Source organism: Protopterus annectens, chromosome 16.part0 (genome assembly GCF_019279795.1).
Source record: "Protopterus annectens isolate FY-2018-M chromosome 16.part0, PAN1.0, whole genome shotgun sequence".
NCBI lineage: Eukaryota > Metazoa > Chordata > Ceratodontiformes > Protopteridae > Protopterus > Protopterus annectens.
Genome location: NC_056750.1, coordinates 667,773,130 through 667,790,478, shown reverse-complemented (window position 1 = coordinate 667,790,478; position 17,349 = coordinate 667,773,130). Strand labels below are relative to the sequence as shown.

Below are 17,349 nucleotides of genomic sequence, written 5' to 3'. Positions count from 1 at the left end.
ATAAACTTTTTACTTACCTCGCAAATTAATTAGATCCAAATGATATACGAAAATGGACTGGCTTTAACAACCAATTCTGCATTATTGTGGTAATGCATACAGACACCAAACATAACACCAGACTCTGTTAAAGATATTCAACTAAGTGTAAGTGAAAAAAATAAACTTTGTTGAGCATTCAGAAAATTATTTAAGAATTCCAACTATGTCCCACTAGAAATTAAAGAACACAAGTTTTTTTTCCTGTAAAAAGACAGCACACACAGTTTAGTTGTGTTTTTCCTCAATTTTATAATTGTGCAAATTTTCCCCAAGTACATTGTTTTCTGGAACAATCATTTCAGTTGGGCCATTTTAATCAGTTATAAATTGATATAACGCTGGTAACAGCTGGAATGTTGGTAGTTTCTGTACTAAGTATCTAAATGGTTCTGTGTCACTCTGATTAGAGTTAACCCAACAAGTTTATCACACAGCAGGAATACAGCTTCTCCAGTGAATGAGGATCTGGGTCTTAAAAGTGCACCTAAACCATAATGTGAAGTTAAATTCACAAAAAAAAAAAAAAAAAAAAAAAAAAAACATTGGCCTGCAGTCCAAGACACACCTGGCACAAAATACTACTTTGCTGGTCATCAGGAAGCCTGACTACATTATCAGCCACTTTCCACATACAAACCCACACTGGGGGATGATTTTTGTTCCTCTTTCATGACCCACAAAGCTACAATGTTCATATGCATGCATCCATGGCAACATCAAAAGAAGAAGCAGTGCAACAAAATGATTCTGCAAAGCCGCTAGCAAACTAGGTTTGAATCCCATCAGATAACATCTGCAAACTTGTGTGACCAGGCCACTTGAATTTAATATGCTTTCAAGCTTTTCCTGTAATAGGATAGTAAACAAAATGGAGCAGGATACGTCTTAAGAGAATCAGATGGTCAGTATCTGTAAAAAGAGTAGCACTTGCATCAAAAAATCAGAAAGATCATTTTAAGCATTTGATTCTGCCGCACCCTATTTTATTGCCTAGCTATTGCCTAGCTTGGAAAAGTTCCCATGTCATAAGATTATGCCAAGAAATAGGGGACACCAAGGTCTAGGTGGATTGGTCGTATGTTGAGGATAAAGTAACAAGGCAGTCTTTTTGACTTCTCAACTTTACTTTTTTTTCACTTAGGTTTCTGCATACCTTTTTTTCCAAAGACTTAAATTACTAATGAAAACCATTCATGTACTGGCAAATAATTCAACAGTTACATTTCAAAACAAAACACTGAATTACATATCACCTGAGCATCTATTAACCATGAATGGCAATGGTTTATGAATAAGACAAGCCCTTGTTATAATTTTATACTATGCCACTGTCTGAATCAAAACATAATCTAATTTTCTTTGAAACACTAGACAGTTTGTTTTCAAAAAGTGCTGGTGCAAAAAAGAGGGCTCATGTAGTGTGGCAATTGAATATATAGACCCCAGTCAGATAAATCATATAGAATTACTGTACAATAAATAGAGTCCTCTTAACACTTTTTTCACCCACGCTACAAAATATACTGTAATGCCTGCTACAGTACACCTCACAATCACACAAAAAGTGCTGCAAATATATTTACATGCTTCAATATGTTACACCTCTGATGCAGCAGGAGAAAGAGCAGACATTTTTTTTTATCTCTAGAACTGTGCCTTTGCACATCACATACCCCCACAAAAAAGATATCTGTGCCTTTCAACAGTCATTTTGACAGAATCCATTACATACGATGAATTTTACAGTTCAGAAGACCAAAACCAATGGTTATAACAGCAGAGTGAGAGTAGCCTTGATTACATAATATTGATTCTTTAATCAGAAAAAGAGGCCACTTAAATGCTAGCTGTTCTACTCTGCCTCTGCTCTTCCCCCATAATCACATCAGGGACCATAATACAATAGGATAATGCCAGCATTAATATTCCTGGTTTAATACATTTACAGAATCAGTTACTTAAGAAGGTCACACTGGGCACATCTTTTACACTGGAACTGCATAAATGTTTTGCATTTTGCCAACGTAGCTTTCAGCACTGTCCCCTTGTGGCATTATTACTGAGAATTTTCCTTTCTCTGGCCATTTGGCTAGGAGGCAGAACAAGTACGTTTAAATAATGATCAGCACTGTAATGTACCTGTAAATTCCTCATTTCTTCTCTGACCCATCACAGCAGAACAGAACAAGTAGTATGGCCACTCCTTTACAGTGAACAATGACCACAGCTGACAGTCACAGTCCCTGTACGATGGTGAGCAGGCAGTTATGGCAGGCTGAAATGTTACCCATACTGAAGTGGCAGAAAACTTTTGGGACTGTAATAAGATGTCAGCAGGTCTTGCCTACAGAGTTTATGAGGGTAGTGGCTCAGTATGATGGATGTTAACTACCACACCACCAACCATAGCTCAATAGAGTAGCTAAAGAGAAATTCGAGTACCTGAGCAGGAAACATTAAACTTGTTCAGGTTCCTGATCCACATCAGAAGACAGGCCTGATTTTTCTGGTACACCACTGTTTGCTGGACTGCTGGTCACATGAGTTTCAAATGAAACAGCTGCCATTCTACCAAAGGAGTCAGCTCTGTTCTCTTTTACATCTGCTTCATCAGTCAATTGAATGTGGAAGCTCAGTTCCTGAAACAGCTTGTCTTCTCTCTCTTCTACTTCAGAAAAAGGAGAAAAAAAAGATCCCATTAATACTCAGTGTCTTAAAAGTTTGTGCACAGCTGCAGATGACATAACAGATGGATGGCTGTGTCGGCAAACTAGTCCAACTGGGCATAATAAAGAAAGTACAGTTTTGTACCCACCATAAATGTAGATGTTCGAGTGTTCACACTGCTGCAGTCATTACACTTGGGTTATCCTGCCATGCAGGTGGCCCCGCAGTCAGCCAGAGTTCCAAAGTCTTGGTCCGGCGTCGGTTGCTGTCGCTTCTTCCCTGACGTCAGTGCGCCAGGGGTATACAAGATGCATCTGATGCCATTTTCTTCAGTTTTTCTTGCCCCAGATGTCAGGTGCCCCCAACAGGTAGGCAATACATATTGCTAATAAAAAATATACATATAAAATAAAAACAATACCTTCAGTTACAAGAAAATACACCACAAAGGTTGTATAGGATAGAAAGGTATAGATAAGTCCAGCTAGTTCAGAGGGGATGGAGGGAGGGTAACCTGGACTGCAGCAGTGTGAACACTCGAACATCTACATTTATGGTAGGTACAAAACTGTACTATGTTCATCGTGTTACACTGCTGCAGTCATTACACTTGGGTGGAATCCCAAAGTTAAGGTTGGGTGGCTGGTCTATAAAGAGTTAGGATTGGCTATGAGGCCCTGCAGAACTGCAGTGGCAAATCCTGCTCTGGATTTAGAGTAAAGAGGCAGGTGGTAATGCTTGGTAAAGGTGTGCACTGAACTCCAAGTTGCAGCCTCCAAAATTTCCTTGGTAGGTACTCCTCTGGGAAAGGCTGTTGCCCTGGTGGAATGTGGCCTAATGGTATTTGGGACTGATTTTCCATGCTGTGTGTAGCAGTAATGAATACAGTGTCCTATCCATTTGGATATAGTCTGCTTTGAGATAGCCTTGCTCTGTGATCCTGCAGCATATGCTACAAACAGTTGCTCAGTTTTCTTGAAAGCTTTTGTTTTGTCCAAGTAGAAGCATAGCTGCCTGTGTATATCCAAAGAATGCAGAAGTTTCTCCCCTTTATTCTGGGGGTTTGGATAAAAAGTTGGCAAATGGATGGTTTGGTTAAGAGCCACACTAGATATCACCTTTGGCATAAAGGTAGGGTTTGTCCTTAAAGAAACCCTGTCGTGATGAAAAATTATAAAAGGTTCCACTGCCATTAATGCCTGTAGCTCTGAGACTCTTCGTGCTAAATTACTGCCAGGAGCAGAGCTGTTTTCCATGATAAATATTTTAGATTGGCTGTATTGGCTGGCTCAAAAGGTGGTAGGGTCAGTTTTTCCAAAACGAAATTGAGGTCCCAAGTTGGTGTTGGTGCTCTCCGGGGCAGTCTTATGTTTTTATCCCCTCTGAGGCACAGCTTTAGCAAGGGATGAGAGAATAAAGGAGGATCCGTGTTGTAATGTGCTGAAATGGCAGAGGTGTGGATCTTAATTGATGAGAAGGATAGGCCTCTGTCCAGCATCTCAGTTAAGTATTGTAAAATCTGAGGAATGTTTGGAACAAGAGGGTCAAGGCTTTGAGCCTGGTTCCAGGCACAGAATTTCTTCCATTTTTCTGACTAAGCTTTCCTGGTGCTCGGCCTCCTGGCCTCCAAAATGACATCCATAACAGCTTTAGAGAGAGATGTTGCCTGTTTGACTAATGAATCTGCCATGCAGCCAGGTTTAGGGTTTTGAGCTGACATTGCAGGATCTGATTGTTTTGTTGAATCAGAAGGTGTGGAATTTGAGGCAAAATCCATGGTGGACCTTCAGCCAAGTTCCTTAAGATAGGGTACCAGTGCTGGCGTGGCCAGTCTGGAGCAATCAGGATCATCTGTGGTTTTTCTTGTCTGGCTTTTAGGAGTACCTTTGAAAGGAGAGGCAGTGGTGGGAAGGCATAAACTTTTAGGTTTTTCCAGCTGAACAAAAGAGCATCCACTTTCCATGCTTGTTTGTGATAAGTCCTTGTGCAGAATTTTTATAGTTGGCAATTCAGTGGGGAGGCAAAAAGATCTAAGTCTGGGCATCCCCATTTTTGCGTTACCATGCTGAAGATTTGTGGATTCAATTTCCATTTGTGAAGGTCCATGATATTTCTGCTTAGATCGTCTGCCAGAGTATTTTTCTTTCCTGGCAGGAATTGTGCTTGCAGGTGAACTTGATACGTTAGAGCTGTGTTCCACAAGGTCATGGCTTGCCTGCACAGGGGATAAGAATGAGTGCCCCCTTGCTTGTTTATGTACCACATTACTGTGGTGTTGTCTGTCTTTAGTAATAATTGTCCTGGATGCAGAAGGTCCTTGAAAGCTGTTAGGGCATTTTGAACAGCCAACATCTCTCTTCGATTGATGTGAAGATGCATCTGGTCTGTGGTCCACTTGCCCTGAATGCATTTTCCTGCCATGTGTGCTCCCCAGGCGTAATCCGAAGCATCTGTTGTTAGAGTTTGCCTGGCTGTAGGTTGGGTAAAAGGCTGACCCTTGTTTAGGGGACATGCCTGTGCCCACCATCGAAACTCCTGTTGTAGGCAGGGAATCATTGGTATTACTGCTTCTAAACTGTGAGAGTGTTGAGTCCAAACACTTTTTAGGTACCATTGTAATTTCCTCATATGCAGTCTGGCATATGGTATTAGTAGTATGCAGGATGCCATGAATCCCAGGGCCTGCAGAATTTTTCTTGCAGGGAGATGGGACTTTTTTTGCCAGTAATTGAAAATATTGAGTTAGTTGAACTTGTTTGTCTGGCGTGAGGTAAGCCATCTGGGCCATTGTATTTAAGCTGGCACCCAGGAATATAATCTGTTGCGAGAGCACTAGTTTTGACTTCTTTTCGTTTACTGTGTACCCTAGAGAAATTAGCAACCTTTTTAGAAACTCCAGATGCTGTAGAAGAATGTCCTTTGTTTCTGCTTGAATGAGGCAGTCGTCCAGGTATGGATATATTTGAATTCCTTTTTGTATGCAAAATGCAATTACTGGTGCCAAGCACTGTGTGAAGACTCTGGGCACAGTAGATAAGCCAAAGGGCAGTGCAGAGAATTGGTAGTGCATTGTACCAGCTTTGAATCTGAGGTATATTCTGCAATTTTGTCTGATAGGGACATGCAGGTATGCCTTTTTGATGTCCAGAGTAACAAGTCAAGCCTTCTTGCCCAGCATGGGTAGAAGCTGCTGTAATGACAACATTTTGAATTTTGGAATATCCAGGTAAGTATTCAGAATTGAAAGGTCTAGTATGGGCCTCCAGACCTTGTCCTTTCTGGGGACCAAGAAGAGTCTTGAGTAAAATCCTTGTCCTTGTTCCTGTTGTGGTACTTTTTGAATAGCTCTCATGTCCATGAGGGCTGAAATTTGTTTTTGTGCCTCTGCCCATTGATTTTGTGGCAGGTATGGTATTCCTTTTAGCCTTGGTAAAGTATGAAAGTGGAACCTGTAACCTTGAGACACAATATTCAGAACCCATTTGTCTTGGGTGATTGTTTGCCAGTTTTGAGAAAAAAGTGCTAGTTTCCCCCCCCCAAGGGGGTTTCCAAAAGGGAAGTGCTTGGCGTACGAAGGGGAAAGTCATTGTGACTGTTTCCTGTAAGGTTGAGACTTGTCCTCACCTCCTTTTGGGGTTGAGGTGCCCCACTGTCATTGTCTGTTTGAGCCTTGGGGTTGAGATCTGCCTCTTGGACATCTGTATTTGCCCCTCTGTGGCCTGTCTGACACTGGAAAGGACCAATTCTTTGTTGGCCAATTTCTGCTAAACCGAGGTGGCTGTACCTGTAAGAAATCCTTGACTGTTTGCATAGATTTAGATTTATCCTCCATTTTCTTTAACACCTCTTCTGCCTTAACACCAAACAAGGTATCATGCTGTAAAGGAGCATCCAATAATTTTGCCTTAACATGATCAGGTAAACTCTGTTCTTTTAACCAAGCATGTATTCGAATCATAGAACCTGTAACTGCGGCTCTACAAGGGGCCTCTAAAGAATCAAAACCACATTGCAGAGTATGTTTTCCCACCTGTTCAACTGTATGCAATAAATCCTGCATTTCTTTACAATCAGGAGCTCCTGAGCTTGCAAGCATTTTCTGTTTTAACTGAGCCATTAAATGTTGTTGGTACTTAAGCATGTGAAACTGGCAATTTAAAGCTCTTACTGCTAAAGCTGCAGAAGTGTATACTTTCTTCCCCCATCCATCCAAAGCTCTGGAATCTCTGTCAGAGGGTACTGGATTTTTTGCAATGGAAGCCTTAACCACTTTTGGACCCAGGGAAATAGTTTCTGGATCAGCAGAAGGGTTTTTGTAAAGAAACTTGTGAGAGTCAGGGACTCTATAATACCTATCTGGCTTGGCTGGAGCAGGGGGCAAAGAATCAGGAGATAAGCTGGATTCAGAGAACGCATCATCCACAATGTCTAGCACAGGCGGAATAGCCAGCGGCCTGTGCTGAGGCAATAAAAGGAAATCCCTGAGCCTTTTCTTGGATTCTGAGTAATCCTGACTTTCTCTCATGGTATGCAAAGTTTCCCCAAAAGAATAATCCTCAGGAGGAGAGGCTGAAGGGATAGATTCTTCAGCATCAGAGTCCTCATAGGGGGGTAGAGAGTATCCCTGGTCTGAAGAGAAATCAGAGAAAATGGAAACCTGATCAGAGGAATCATAGTCTGTATCCTGCCTAGGCCTTTTCTCAGGAGGGGGATGGGAACCCCTGATTAGAGTAATGAGGTCTTCGGCCATTTTAAGCATCTGTTTCTTAGGCATGGAGGACTGTCCAGGAGAATGCTGTACTTGTTTCTTTGTCTTTAATGGTACCTTTGTCTTGGCTGTTGTTTTAATGGTAAGTTGTGAAGGTCTGAAAACACCCTCAGAAGCCGATGCCTGCTCAGCGGCTCCGGACCCATCTGAGGGATTAGTTTCCGTAGGCCCAATACCTTGAGTTTTCAGAGGCCTAGTTGTCTCCACGTGGGAGTCGGAAGCGGCCTGTGGCTCTGAGGTAGCGGGTGTCAGGGGCTGCGAAAGCGCCTTACGGAGAACCGGAAACTGGCCTAGAAGAGGTTTCGTCGTCGGTTTTGGACCTCGGATGCCTGTCTTTATCCTTGTCTTTGCGTTTTTTCGGTATTGACGTCGTCGGTTGATCCGATGGCATAGTATAATTGAACCTTCGGCCAAAGTAGTGCAAAGCAATATCAAAACGTCTTTTTATAGTTCGTTTGTTAAATCTAGCACAAAACCGACAACTAGTGATGTCGTGATCAGGGCCTAGGCATGGAATACAGTAAGAGTGGAAGTCCTTATGAGGTATTTGCTTCCCACAAGAAATACAATTATTAACTTTTTCTGACATCGGTCTGAGGCAAGAAAAAAGTTTCCCCAACGGGGTGCTTAGCTTTATTGAAGACTTTGGATCTGAAATTCGACTTCGAAAATCTCAGGAGTCGGCCGACCGGCACTTGCGAACTGCTTCTGCTTCGGGCACCATGCGACAAGAAAGACTGAAGAAAATGGTGTCGGATGCATCTTATATATCCCTGGCGCACTGACGTCAGGGAAGAAGCGACAGCAACCGACGCCGGACCAAGACTTTGGAACTCTGGCTGACTGTGGGACCGCCTGACGGCAGGATAACTCAAGTGTAATGGCTGCAGCAGTGTAACACGATAAACATCTGCTCTAACTATCCTTTTTCCCATGTTTCAGTCTGGTCAGTATGTAAAAGAACTACAGTTTTCTGTTCCTCTGATATACAATGGCTACTGCAGATTTCACTGTGTAAAACACAACATATCAATCACAAGTGGTGAAAAAATTTTCAATTACAAATCTTTAGCAGTAAGCCAAGACATGCTGTATTCTAAGCAAGCAAGCAATAGTATCCAACAGTGTGTGTGTTACTGTGTAAATAACACATGCCTAGGGGTGTTCTGAGGCCTGATGCCACAGGTGGCGGGCTGGAGGGCCTGTACACCCTGGAAGGGCATTGTTTACAGAATAACACATACCCTAGAGGCCATTATCGCTCTTCTGTTAAATTGTTTTGTATGTGTTTGTTTTTGTTTTTTAATTAATTAATAAGTATTTTACATCCAAAATATAAGTTTGGTAATTATTTAATGTTTACATACACTCTCTCTCACAGGCACACAAATATTTAGAAGCAATGTAGCTTTAAAAAGACAAGATTAAACTTAATTAATACTTCCAGGCATTAAAAGTTTCTTACCTCCATACCTCTCACCTGTTCAGACTTTTAAAGACTGTCCAGATGATTATCTAATTGTATTTTGGGTCTGTTCCTCATAAAAGTTGTGGTTTGCCTGCATTCATTGGGGGTTGCTTCTGCTACTGCTCAATCACCCAGTCTCTCTACACAAACACAAACACAAATAAACACACACACACGCACACACACTCTTCCACTTTCAAACACGCCAAGCATACATACACTCAAGACATAAACATACACTTATACAAGTAAAAAACAAATGCTGCTGGGTAGAGCACCTTCAGTTCAAAAGGGTACAAACAAGAACAAAAATATCTGAAGAGTGCACCATGCGCTGTATATTCAACAATGACCCAAAAACTCCATAAAACAGGCGATAAAATCCAATATTTAATATAGCTTAATCACAGAAATGCACACTAAACGGAATGCATGCCCTTATGTGTAGTTTTGAAGAAACATAAGGGCATGCATTCCGTTTAGTGCGCATTTCTGTGATTAAGCTATATTAAATATTGGATTTTATCGCCTGTTTTATGGAGTTTTGGGGTCATTGTTGAATATACAGCGCATGGTGCACTCTTCAGATATTTTTGTTCTTGTTTATACACTTATACACACAATTTTCTGTTTTTTTTTTTTTTTTTTTTTTTTTTAATTAATCATTTACTTTTATTTTCCACTCGCTAAACAACAAAAATGCTGCTTATTGAGTGGAAAATAATAGCTTGATCAATCTCCCTCTCACTTTCATGCACGCAGCATTTAATGTTGTTTAGTGAACATAAAATAATGGCTTGATCAATCTCACTCTCACTTTGATGCACACACACTATCTTCATAAACATTCTCTATTTATTTTAATTTTACACTTGCTATACAGCAAAAGCACTGCTTAGTGAGCATAAAATAATGTCGACCATTAATTTCGTTACTGTCAGAGCTTCACGGCACTTTAATATGCTGCCTTGAAGTGTTGGCCTTATTTTTCACTGGGCTTTACCTGTACATTAACATACTGCTGGAAAACTTTCAATGACCGATCAGGATGCCAGTGTGTGGATTGCCCATTCTCTAATAAGCACTAGCCAACTGGTGGCCATAATCATCACAATCCCCCTCAGTTTAGTAGGAGGATCATACTCTTACTGTGTACTAACAAAGTGCTCTAAGCAAGGTTTCTAAATCATTAATACATTTAATGATCAAGCTGCATGAAAGAAGTGTAGCTTGCTAACCCAACTGGAAAGTCAGTAGGGGTAGTGCATTAGCTGTGTTCTAGAAAGCATAAAGATGACATTTTGGATACAATGCTATTGCTTTATTACCAACACTTCTCTACACTGATGTCAAAAGTTATATGTTTTAGGACCAAATTTCAGAAGCAGTCAGTCCTACTCACAAATCACTAAGTCCACAATTCCCTCCCCAAGTGTTGACAAAAGAAGAAAGCAGACAGTGGTGAGCTAACAGCTCATCCATTCAATCAAGTCTTGTGCATTTCACATTATTCTAGGTACAGGCTGCATAAGAGTGTAAATCTGCATTAACAAACAAACAAAAATAAACTGTAAACACTGCATATGTGAGTCTGAGTAAAAAATATCTGAGACACTGTTATGCCTTCTGTGTTTCTTTGTCTTAAAGCTTAACTTCACAGATGTGACTGTCATACCTTGCCCATATTGTTTGGATTTCACTGCCAAAAGCACATCAACATTCTGATGTTCCTCTATTGCTTCCAAAAGAATCTTTCCCTCCTTGCTAAACAGGAAGACAAGTGGGACAGTGATGTCATTTGTGCCACCATCATCACCCACCATCTGGAAAATAGGCGTGTCCTCACTGCAGCTGTCTTCGGTATTGTCTGAAGGGTAAAAATAGTAGGTTGGTCAAAATACTTAGTACGAAAAACAACCAGTTATGCAAACTACTGTTAACGTGTTTTCATTTAATTTTATTCTGACTTTGAACTTGTTTAACCAAAATTCACATGCAGTGGAGAACATTACCCTGTATACTGAATTATTTGCAAAATATAGTGCATTTTGAGTCAGTTACACACCTTGTCTTACAGTTTTAACTCTCAGTTGCTGCTAGCTGGTTTTATAAAATGCTGACAGCTTGCTTATAAAACATTTCTTGATAGTCCTCACTATATATGCATCCATTTGAAAATGTCAACTTTGTTATCTGCTGTCTACTGTACTTTCCCAGGCTGAGCCTGAAAATGGTCCATTTGGATAGGTGCCATACCCTGTTACACCATGAGAGTAAATAAAAATAATTAGACAATAACTCGCCATTAACATTCAAAAATGAGCACACTGATTGGTCAGCCCAACCAGTGTGCACATTGTAAATCGAACATATATCAACAGAAAGAAGTTTGGTTGCCCCTGCTCCCTTACTATCTGCTTGAATACTGCATGCCGCCTAAGTCCACGCCTCAATTAAACATATGTAAAAGGTTATTTATGTTTAACTGGTCTAAACATTACAAAACCAATAATTTATAATTTACATATTTCTTTTAATTAATGGTTCTTTGCTTAAGTGTGGACATCAGCATCACCACAAAACACTGCCTTCCATAAATGTATGTATACATAAAACACTTATACATTTGTACTGTACACATAAAACATTTACACATTTGTACTGGCCACAGCGGAATTTAATCGCGCTTCTAAAACTGACTGCAATTAGTACGTGTAGTGTGGCATTCCTTTTAGTTTTTAAATACCCATTGTACCCGTTATACTTTACATATGTTTGAGGCATCCATAATACTGGCTTGTTCTGTCTGTAGCTTTTTGATGCGTACTGTATAGTACTTTCTGGCTTTTTAAGAAGTTCATTCTTGTTGCAGCTCTTTTACCTTAAATATGCAGTATGTTATTGCTTAGAAAGTTGAGAGACTTAGAATGTTTACTGTTATTGATGCTATACACTTGGTTGCTGTTGAGTCTTATGACATAACAGTTATTTGATTCCCGTGTTTGTTTACTCATTTAGAGCTTTTCCCTCTGTCAAACATGCCCTGTCACCATGTTAATTGCGACTTTGTTAATATTAAGTTCTGTTCTTGGCTGTAATTAATTGTTGTTACTTATCTAATTCTCATGTTAGTTTACTGAATTAGACTTCTTCTGTGGAATCTGCTCTTCACTGTACTGTTACTGTAATCAAGTGTATTTTCTCAGAATATCTAGATTTTTAACACATATTTTTGGTCTATTTCTCATAAACGTTGTGATTTTCTAGCAAATCACTGGGATGATCTGTTTTCTTCACTTAAAAGAAAATACAGTTTAAAATCCGGCCATTTGACAGCCAACAGTAAGAGACGGCAGAGAAAATAAAAGGAAAATCAGGTACGTTATATGTACCTGATTTTCCTTGTATTTTCCCTGTTCTGTCTCTCTGATAGCTGTCAAATGTCCGGATTGAAAATGTACGAAGAAAGTCTCCCGGTTTCTTTCTTTCTTCTTTTTTTTTTCAATTAAAAAAAAAAAAAGGCAACAGAGATCTTCCTTTTTTCCATTGCTTCCGTAACCAGCACTGATGTACTTTGTAAGTGTGGTAGCGAAAGTCCCATACGCATGCTCAGTACAACAAAAACGCCCCAGGATACCAGTGAAAAACATGAAAGAGCAACAAACTGCCCTTATGCAAAGGCACTATTTAAGAAAAGTAAGTAACTTTTATTTTAAGTAATGCCATTGTATAATAGCAATAACCCACGGCTGAGTGTGGGTAATGGTGGATTTACTCACGGTTGGCTTTGTTTGGTCACTTGGGCTTCACCCTCATGACCAAATTACTCCAACCATGGATAAATCCAGCATTACCCACACCCAGCCGTGGGTTATTGCTATAACAAATCACCTTTTGTAGTGAAAGCTACTCATGTGTATATTAGTGTCTTGGGGGATTCTATGTCAGCTCGTAGTTTGCAGTCATCTGCAAACTTGGTCAGGCAGTGGCCTTTGACATTAGCTTTGACGTCCGCGAAGTAAATGCCAAAAAGAAGCGGGCCCAACACAGAGCCCTGAGGGACATCACAAGTGACTGGCATCTTTGAGGAGGCAGTCTCCCCTATCCTGACAGCCGGCTAGCTATCCATAGCATAACATAGGGGTTAATGCCCAATTTCCTGAGTTCATTTACAATGCCAAGAGTGGGGTAATTGTATCAAATGCCTTAGTCAGGTCAAGGTAGGCAATATGCACCATTTTTCCCCTCATCCATTGCCTTGGTGACCTTTCTCAAGAAAGTTAACCAGGTTGAATATGCATGATCTGCCTTTGATGGAGTCAAACCTGGTTGGATCCAACATCGGAAGTTTTCTGTGTCATTATTAATCATATCCATGACAATTCTTTCATGGTTTTGCATATGAGACTAGTAAGACTTATGGGGTTGTATTTCCCAGTGTCCACTGTTGGACCACCCTTGTGCAGAGTGATGACCATTGCAGGCCTCCATTCACATGTCACAAAGCCTGTCTGGTGGCTAAGTTTAAACAGTGACTCCAGAAGACCAGATAGGTCGTGCTTCAGACTATTTAGAGGCATCCTGGGATATTATCAGGGTCCATCAATAAAGTGTTCTAAACTTTTTAGAGCACATTTAGGACATGCTCCCTAGTGACAGATGTAGGGTTATGTTCTATGATACTACTTGGGGGTGGCTGGGAGAGAAAGGAAGGTACAAGACTTGACTTTGTCAGCCAGCAGATTTGCTATATCTTTTGGCTCTGTGTAAGTGGCTCCATTAACAATCAGTTCTACACACTGTTTTGTACTGCCTTTGAAGTTCCAGACAAAACTAAAGAAATCCTTGTGGTAGTCCTTGGCCTGGGAAGCTATCTTTACCTCAAAACTGGCTTTGGTAGGGAGGTCCGGTATGATGCTGACCAGCAAGGAAGTGGATGAGTCGTGCTCTCTGCATATGCAAACAGAAATAGCAGAAAAAAAAATGTGTTGGTGACGAAAAAGATTCAGCAGGAGTTATAGATGCCTAACAGAAGGGATACAGCCAAAAAAATGTAATAAAGTGAAAGAGCAAAACTTAAAATACTTCCTCCAGTTGCACAACAGTGAGTGCCATCCCCCAAGATGAGAAGGCCCCAGTAGTAGAGATGTTGACCTCGGAGGGGAAAATAGACAAACTTTATGAAGAAATGGTAAAATGAGAGAAACCCTGATGGACTATATGAAAAGAAATGATTCTCTAATATACATGAAATGGAAGGGGCATTAAGCGAACATTCTGACAAAATTCAGAAATTGAAAAAGGATGGAGAAGAAACATTAAGCAGAATGGAACAATGGAAGCATTGCAAGAAGCCCTTGCATGATAAGCTGGTAAACTGGAAGATAGGGAGAGGAGGGAAAACCTGCATTTCATGAACACTCCAGAAGGAGCAGAAGTCAAAGTGAATTTTATTATCATTCAGAACTACACCACAGTGTAGCTGAACAAAATTGTGATGCTTTGTTCCCAGTGCAAAAACATACATACAGAGAACAACAATAAAAAAAATAACATAATAAAAATAAAAAGTAAAAACAGAATAAAAAAATAACAATGACCAGACACACTTTACATATAAACAAAATTGAGTAACAACATGTGCATGACATTACTATAAGAACTAAGCAGCATATGGAATAGTCAGCCTGAATATTGCACAGTGTGATTTACACTGCACTGCATAGAGTCCTACGGTAAGGTAAGGTGTGAACCAATGTTAAATATACACATCAGTTAGTTAGTGCACATGAAAAAGCGTAATACTTTTAGTGCAACAAAGCCTGGATATGTAAGCATCTGAACAGTCAGATAAATAGCATAACTATGTGGTAGGAGGGAAATAATGCATTGACAGTCTCCTAGCTCGTTTTTCACAAGAGTTCAATAGTCTGATGGAGAGAGGAAAGAAACTGCTGTTAAGTCTAGAAGTCCTACAGTGCATACTTCTCTATCTCCTACCCGAGGAAAGGTGGGAGAATATACAGGATGCAAAGGATCATTAGATACCTTCCCAGCTCTACTGATGCAGCGTGATTCAAAATCCTAAGAAATGGTGCAAAAAGAATTTTTGTCGACCAAGATTTCTCAGCACATACTACAATGAAGAGGGCTAAGTTCATACCATACTTTAAACTTTGCAGAGGCCTGGGGCTACATTTTAAATTAATACACCAGGTAGCATTTAGAAGATTTTTCCCATCAAGAGAGAAAACATTTGTGGAACAAGAATGAGTGGAGGAGATGCTAGAAGAGTTCAAGCAGTCTACGTAGTCAGCCCCAAGAAAGAGCGAGAGTGTGAGACAATGTTTACCCATAAAACCCTTCCTGTTTTATCAACAGAAAAAAGAAATGGAGAAGTTCACGAAAAGGGTGACAGATAATATCCGAGACATTAACGAAGAAAAAAGGGAAGGAATAATGGAAGAGCAATTGGAAGCTTGACTTGTTGAGTGGTTAACAAAAAAGGTCTGCTATTATGCAGTTGACAAATGACTGGTATAAGTAAGGAAGGAGAGGAACAGAAAGTGATCGAGAGGAGGGAATATTGGAAAACAGCTCAACTAGAATGACTGGTGGATGGTGCAGAAAGACATAAATTACAATGAACAGAAAAACAGAACGGACATTACTGCAAAGTTACTAAGTCATTTGAATGGACATACAGACTATAATAAACATTCATGTTGATATGTAAAATAAAAGTTGTGCAAAATTAAAAAAAAAAATTGACAATGTGCAGTTTTGATCTTAAACCCACACATTATAGATGACAAAGAGTGAGATAAGAAAAAGGAATGCCCACTGTAGAGAGGAAGACTTACGGACAGAGAGTGCTATAACAGGGAAAGCGCCATAAGAAGAACATCTACTCGAATACCCATTAGGGGGTATGACAGGAAGTTTGAAGTATTTGTACATAGTTAGAAAATTTTTTTATCTTTAGGGGAGTTAAGTTTAATAAAACAGATGGGGAATAAACAGGGATGGCAGCATAACGAAAGAACAAAAATTATTATAAATTAAGGATGAAAATCGAAACAAAATGAGTTAATCGCTGATGTTGCATATCAAGGAACGCATCATTTCAAACAATGATATGGTAGGATATACAATAGGTGGAAAACAAATACAAGGGGAAAAGTGCAGAATGTTTCCAGAGTAAGCAACACATAACACTTGAAATTTTGAGCTGGAAGGTAGTAGATGAAAGAAAGAGGCACGAGCAATTTAACTATGTAAGAAGGGGAAATATTAATGTACCATTCTTTCAAGGAATGCATTTGTCAAAGGAAGGAACAACTCATATTGCAGAAGGAATTAAAGCAGGGATATGGATTAGAAGTGTAGGGTGGCCAAAGAAAGAGGACTAATCACACTATTAAGGACCAATTCAGGTCTAGAAATTGAAGAATGTATAAAAGATAAACAAAGCAGATATTTAGTTTAGCAGGGATACTCGGGCAGCAACAGAATAACATTAGCAAACTTTTACATCCCTCCTAAAAGTTGCAAGAGGAAAGAAGACAGCTAATACAAACGCTAGTACAGACTCACCAGGGTATATACTACTAACAGCAGGTGAATGGAACCTTATAACAAACAAACAACATGTAGACAGGGGCCCTAGAAGGATGCACCTAAAAACAGAAAGGATATACCTGAAGAGGCTTACTCAGGTACTCAGCTGCAATGATACGGGAAACACACTGAACAGGGAATTTACATTTTAATCAGCCTGACATAAAACAAAGGCAAGGCTGGAGAGAATTTATGTATCCGCAGAGCACAAATATTTAGTACACAGTATAAGTACCCATTCTATACTACTGTCAGATCACTCACCATAGGAAATTAAGATCAAAGGATAGAAATGGAAAGGCAACAGAGGGCAGGTTTAAAATGTAAACTCGGGGGGGGGGGGGTTGGAAAAGGAACAGAGTGTGGCAAAAGAGGAAATTAGCAGACGCAGATCTCCAGAAAATAGAATGAAACTAACTCAAATAGAAGAAGAGCTGCAGAAACAGTAAAGGAATTGATATAAACACAGGAATTGGACCTCAACAAAATGCGAGCAGCATTAAATCAAATATATTTTATGGATTCCCCATGATTTCAAAAAGTATTAGCGTTGAGGTTACGGCAGCAAAAAAAAAAAAAAAAAGACAAAATTAGAGATCCAATGACAGCAGAGATAACTCAAGACTTGGAAACTATACATGAGGTATTTTAAATAGACTTAATGGGAGAGGGAAAACTGGGAAGAGATGTTTGACAGATTCATAGAAGATTTTGAGATGAAGATTTTGAGATGAAAAGAATTAGTGAAATAGAAGGGGGGGGATTCTCAGGCCAATAACAATAG

At 39.9% G+C, this 17,349-nt stretch overlaps 1 protein-coding gene across 2 annotated transcripts in view; it reads right to left on the bottom strand.

Moving 5' to 3' along the window:
• Positions 1-271: 271 nt before the first annotated feature.
• The window catches only part of LOC122790747 (ER degradation-enhancing alpha-mannosidase-like protein 3), a 765,530-nt gene continuing 748,452 nt past the window's right edge, over positions 272-17,349 (bottom strand). The window contains exons 19-20 of one of the 2 annotated variants that reach the window (XM_044058342.1): positions 10,621-10,812; positions 272-2,710 (exon numbers count right to left, since the gene is read on the bottom strand). In XM_044058342.1, coding sequence (XP_043914277.1) covers positions 2,499-2,710; positions 10,621-10,812 — 404 coding nt within the window. In that variant the 3' untranslated portion in view covers positions 272-2,498. The remainder of the gene's footprint in view (positions 2,711-10,620; positions 10,813-17,349) is intronic. The other variant, XM_044058343.1, reaches the window with a different exon arrangement.